Source organism: Diaporthe amygdali (assembly GCF_026229845.1).
Source record: "Diaporthe amygdali strain CAA958 chromosome Unknown NODE_103_length_7174_cov_71_177117, whole genome shotgun sequence".
In the NCBI taxonomy this organism is placed as follows: domain Eukaryota; kingdom Fungi; phylum Ascomycota; class Sordariomycetes; order Diaporthales; family Diaporthaceae; genus Diaporthe; species Diaporthe amygdali.
In genome coordinates, this window is record NW_026517123.1 from 1,381 (window position 1) to 7,174 (window position 5,794).

Genomic DNA, 5,794 nt, shown 5'->3' on the forward strand with positions numbered 1-5,794 from the left:
TTTAGAAATTCGAAGATTGTTGCAAAAGAGGAAGCTATTTATGCTCTTAACTGTAAAATTCCTCTATAATAATTCAATTCCCTTCTGCTCAGTTTGTCCTATCCCCACCATCCTTGCATCTGCTCCTAGGTAGGCATCGATTCCATAATCTCGGTGTGGTAAATACTATTTGAGCTGAGCTTGAATAACATAGCCATTGTAATCATGGACTCTGTTCTGCCTGAAACCAGGGGTCCTGAATCCCAAATCGAGCACTGGGCCGCCCAATTTTGTAGCAATCTGCGCTGACGGCTGAGCAAAGTCAGCCTGGCGGTAGGTTCAGGGGAGCGCGCTCGCCCATCAGCTGCACTTCGACCACGTCCATCCGTCGAGCCATAACAGGGCCTCGAAACCGTCATGGTTGCCCGTCGATAATCTCGTTCCCCCTTGACCAAACTAGCCGGAGCTTTGAAAGTCAATCACAGCGGCTTCTGTATCTCTTCAATTAGATTCTCGCTTGAGTCGGCCTTGACGAGTGTTAGGTGCCAACTGAGGTTGATGAGTAGGAGGCTATAGAATCGTTTGGATTTCCCGAACTGCCTGGATGCATACGAGCCATGCTGTATGTTTACATACGACGATGTGCCATACTGTATGGCTGGCATAGGGCGCTAGTCACTATGGCCTGTGACATTAAAATAGCAGTTTATTGCTTATAACACATGAGGCTGTCTGTAATTGAACTCCAGCAACCTTTAGAGCTCGATTCATTCTTATTGTGCGGCAAACCCAGTTCGATGAAACGGGTCAGAACGCGTGCTTGGGTACAGGTGTTGGATGTGTAAAAATTACACTGTGCTAGGCGGCGAATCTATATATCATTTGTCGAACGAGTCCCATCGGTCGATGAACTCATGTCAACCTCCGTCGTCTCCTCACACTGGTCATGGCAAGGATACAGACCATAGACCGCAAAAGCTCGTGGCGTGGTGATTGGGTGTGATAGCTCACGGGCCCAGTTCCCCACCGTGAGATGGTGCTGCTGAGCCAGTTCGTCGGTAGAGTGAGATATTCACATAGCCACACCAAATGCTCCATGAAAGATGGACATGCTCAGAAAGGCTTTAGCAACCACAACCTAATTTTCGGCTGGAATGACCGAGCCCCGAGACCGCGACCTAATCAGCTTCGAAATAATAATAACACCTTTACCGCCCAGTTTTTGTGGAGCTGGAGCTGCAGCTGGAGCTGGAGCACTAGGATGAAACTACGTCTATGCCAAGACAAACACTGCCAAATGCAGAACCGGGCGCTGACATACTGACCAAGATGTCAAAGTTCCTAGAGTCGAGGCTTCAGATATGGCGAAAGCGTCGTACAGGGACATTTTTCTCGTGGTATTTTCGGTGGCTTGCTTTGACCTTGCTTCACAATTTCAAACCTTCCAGGGGAAGAGCACTCCTCCGTAGCATCATTGGAATGGTTGTGAGAATTGTCACGTTGGAAGCGTCGGGAAAAGCGGCTTAGTCTTCAGAAATTTTAGAAAAAAAGTTTCTGATAACATGAAGAGGGTATCAAAAATTCCGTGTTGCACAAACAACGAGGAATTAGTTTTGCTACGTTCGATCGCCAACCACCGCTCAAGTATGGAAAGCGGCATCATGCCGACGGCTTATAAGTATTGATACCAGAGCCTGCACGACGGACCCAATACTGTCACAGCCCAGTTTTGGCTAGCCTTGGAAACACCTGGCCAATTGTAAATTTCGGTTTATGTCTGTTTGACACCAGGGTTTACGTCTTGGGATCTGGGAAAGCGACCAAGACCGGAAAGTTATCAAGTGATCAACAGCAACCATACTCACAAGGGCTTGTGTTCTGGGAGCGCGTGGGAGGGAATCGGCAGAACTCGACAGAGGGTCAGAAGCCCGCGAGGCACAAGCCCTGGAAGACTTTCCCGTGTGTGGTCGAGGGGGGAAATGAGTCGAAAATGATTCAGTTTCTCCAGCAGCGGACATTCACGTTCAAGAATTTGCTTAGTGTTGGGCGACCAGGAGAAGCACAGGCCGAATGGATCTGGTTCATAGGGATGACATGCCGGTAGGGTAGAGAATAGGCTCGTAGAGGGACAGCTGAGACGAATGGCGCGCTTGGCACCTTAAGCGAGCCGTTTCCACCGTCGTTCTGGTGCTCATGCTGCTTAAAGACTTCTGGGAAAATTGTATCGCAGCTGGTCTCTCAGCCGGACGTATCTCCTTGAAGTCGCAAGCAAGAGGGGCTCACAGACTGTGTGGGGACTTCTCGCGATCGGCTGCAGTCTCGAGCTTGGGGCCTGGGTCTTGCAACAATCTTCAGTCATCATACTCGATCAACTTTGACTAAATTACATGAGGTACAAGATCCCTAGTGCTGGGCACTTCGACTTCGTCGGCCTGGGGCAGTGACAGTCATCCCCTCGGCGCTCGAAAACCATAATCAGCCACACATTCCACATCGCTGACGCATGGGGGAAAGCAAAGGAAATTCCTCGGACGACTGCCTATCGTGTTGGAACCGTATTCCCTATTCGTGCGCATGCCGCAGTTGAGTTCACATCGCATCGTGTCAAGTGGCTACCGCGCTGGTGTAAGCGGGTCGCTCTGTGGGGGCGTCAACGATTTCATGAGCCCCATCAGATGAGCCTTCACCTCCTCGCTCCTGCCGTTGAGGAGCTCGCCAGCACCATCTTGCTCGAGCCCCTCAAGTACAGAAGCATGCGTGCAGTACACGAAGCTATTGATGGCTTTGACGAAATCTTGGTGTAATTCCTTGCACTGCCGATCTTTATCGGGCCATTCCGGAGTTTCGGCATGAGTATTAGCGCAGTGGACATTCTTGTGATACTCAACAAGTGATTCGATACTATCTGATGTGAGCTTAAATGCAACTGTGTTGCTCAGTTCTATATCCACGTTGATGATGTGTGCCTCGACATGAATAAGCCTGTCATTGAGAAAGGCCTCGATGAGAGGATTTGAGTCCTTCACAAGCTTGGTCGCTGGGGCTTTTGCCAGCATCAGAGAGGTCAAGCTCCAAATAGCGTTTGTGTTCGCCAAGGTCTCCGTGAGGCATCTCTGGTGCTGTAGGGCGCTGTCGCGAGGATGCTTGCTGCAATTGATCCTCTCGAGTGTTTTGGTGAGCCATTGCGGCGGTTCCGATCCGAGCACGACGTTGACGGTGGATGTCTTGGAATTAGAGGTCATTGCAAAAGTTACGTTTGATTGAGAGATACTGTAGAATGAGGCGATGGTACATAAAAGAGAAGACTGTAGGATAAGTGCGACGTGAAATTTGTGGGGGGGGGGGGGGAATACACAGTGAAAAGTCGACCTCAAATGTTTCCTGGCTGCGAACGGCTGTGTACGGGGTGCCCGGTGCTTTTATGATTGCGTGCACCCGCGTGTTGGGTCTGGTGTATCGGATGGGAGGACTCCGGTCAAAATGGGCGGCTCAGCCGCTTCAGCCGTTTCAAGGTGTGAATGCGGTAGGTCGCCTCAGGCGTCCGGCAATCCTCCAATGGTGAATATGAGACTCCGCGAGCTAACACCAGTAAATTTTGCCGCGCTTCTTCTGACAGCGATGGGCTGAACAATGAGAGCCTCTTGACGACCTTACCACGTCATCCTACAGCAAGTCATCGATGGTAGCCGATGCTAAGCTTTCCTTTACGATATGGCTAGGAGTACAGCCCATGCTGGTCGAGGGCGTAGGGGATTTTGGTGTTCGGGAAAATGTCAAAAATGAACCTTTGTCCCAGAGTCATTTGTTGAAAAGTCGGCGTTCGCATACGTGCACAAACAAGAATCACATGCAGCCATCCCTACGCTGTGCCGTATCTGTGCATTCGGGTGCAGCGGAGACTGATCGATTCCATTTTATAAGTGGCTGTAGACTGGACTAATTCCACGAGTTCATGTACCCACACTCTCAGCCGTCGATCTAAGCCCCTCGATATATAAAACCAATCCAGCTTGTCTGATCAAGCATCCATTCCATTGACAAAGATAAGAACGGCGCAGTCCAGCTATGGCTCACTCCAATCTTGATCTGCCGCGCAGCCGCGTAGCGCTCAACGTCCCGCCCCAATTACCAGCACTATGATCATATCAGGAGGCGGGAAAAGGTCTGGAAACTGGGATGGAGAGAGATCGGTTACTAGCGTGTAGGGTAGGCTGCAAAGTTTTCGACGAGGCCATCGCAATGATGAGAGGGGAAAAAGGAAATGAAATGATCAGAGGGAGTAAGATTCCCTGCGGATGCCGGCTTGTATGGTTTGTATTTGAACATGTGGTCGACAAGAGTGTGCTGACGCTTGTAGCTGTCCTGAGCCGACATGCGAATCAGCTTAGCACGCTTGATGCTATTCCACTTCAGGGAAAAAAAGGCATCTTTTACCATGTCATGTAGCAGGACTGTATGGACGCTGTTGGCACGAAAGTGGTCATCGATCATGTGATTATAACAAAGTTGCTGGCGAGCTCCACTGCCTGCTGCTTCTTTCTCGTTCCAGGCTCCGTGCTGTATGGTTGTCACTCGCCAGAGTCCCCCGGCCTAGGCGTGGAGGGCGTATGCAGGCGGTAGTGGTGGCACAGCCGATGAGCTCCTGGGTATAAGTAGAAGACCGACGCCTCCCCCTCCCACTGTGACCTGGTGTTGTCACACGCAATTCTTCCTCTGATACGATAGTAACGCTGAACGCAAGATGTTTCCCAGCAATGAAGATACTAGCGACGATGAATTTCCGGATATTCTTTCCGACCATTTTCTTGAGATTTGGCGGCGTCGAAACCACGGTCAGTCGATCCCCGTTTCCATTTCTCCTACCAGGTATTGACTAGGCGATAGATCACTTCGCCAGGAAGGCCGTTGAGGTTGTGCAGACGAGACGTTTTCGACACACACCGAGGCGGTCCCCGCGTATCAAAGCAGCTTTGCGCAAAAACAGACGGAACGCCATCAGAGGCGTCCGTCGTTCTCGTCGGATCGCGGCTAAGATGGCAAGGACTTGAAATGGCACCCAGATTATTGAAGACCCAGCGGGACGAGCTTGAAAGCATCATTTTAAGCAAGGTTCAGGGTGAGGAAGCTATCACCGATGACGAAATGACCCGAGCGGTCGGCCTTTGTACCATGCGAACCATTTGTAATGAGCGAACGATAGATGGATTGGAAATGAAATTGTCCTTCATTGTTTGCGCCACACGCAGCGCAAATTGCAACTAGAATCTCCACGAACGTTGGACGAGGCGCGATTCTGAGGTTCACTATCCTGAAGAAGATTGCTGTCCATGGGACAATGGGGACAGTGATGGGTGCAGAGTAGGTGGACTCAAGACCTAGTCACCGCTGGCCGCCTCTTCTCGAATTGAAGCGTAGACTCTGTCCAAAAAGAGAAACCTCGTCGCCAAGGGTGGTCGAAGTTGAACACAGGTAGAGAGATAACATCTTAGTAATGAAATTGTGCAGGGGGCATCTTGTGGTGCTACTCAAGGAGGTATGCACTTAAGCAGGCAACCACGGCATGGAGCGAGCCTAATTCTTGGATATAAGACGTCGTAATGTCTAAGGATACCTAAGCAGTAGAACCAGGGCAGAATTGAATGAGTGCATCGATGTGGTGGAGGTCTAAGTTGGTTGAAAGTCAAGGTACCTGCGATTTGGCTCGCCACGCAGGGTGGCTCGCGACACAGGGATGGACGTTAATCCTGTGAAGCCCGTAGCAAACTACAGTAAAGCATCCTTACAAACCACGCCAGACAGGATCGTCTTTCCACCT

At 50.5% G+C, this 5,794-nt stretch overlaps 1 protein-coding gene across 1 annotated transcript; it reads right to left on the reverse strand.

Annotated features, from left to right (window-relative positions):
* Positions 1–2,591: 2,591 nt before the first annotated feature.
* On the reverse strand, positions 2,592–3,221 carry J7T55_001379 (uncharacterized protein; the record flags this gene model as incomplete). Its single annotated transcript, XM_053136327.1, has 1 exon — positions 2,592–3,221. The coding sequence occupies one exon, from the start codon at positions 3,219–3,221 to the stop codon at positions 2,592–2,594; it is 630 nt and encodes a 209-aa protein (XP_052986090.1).
* Positions 3,222–5,794: the final 2,573 nt, after the last annotated feature.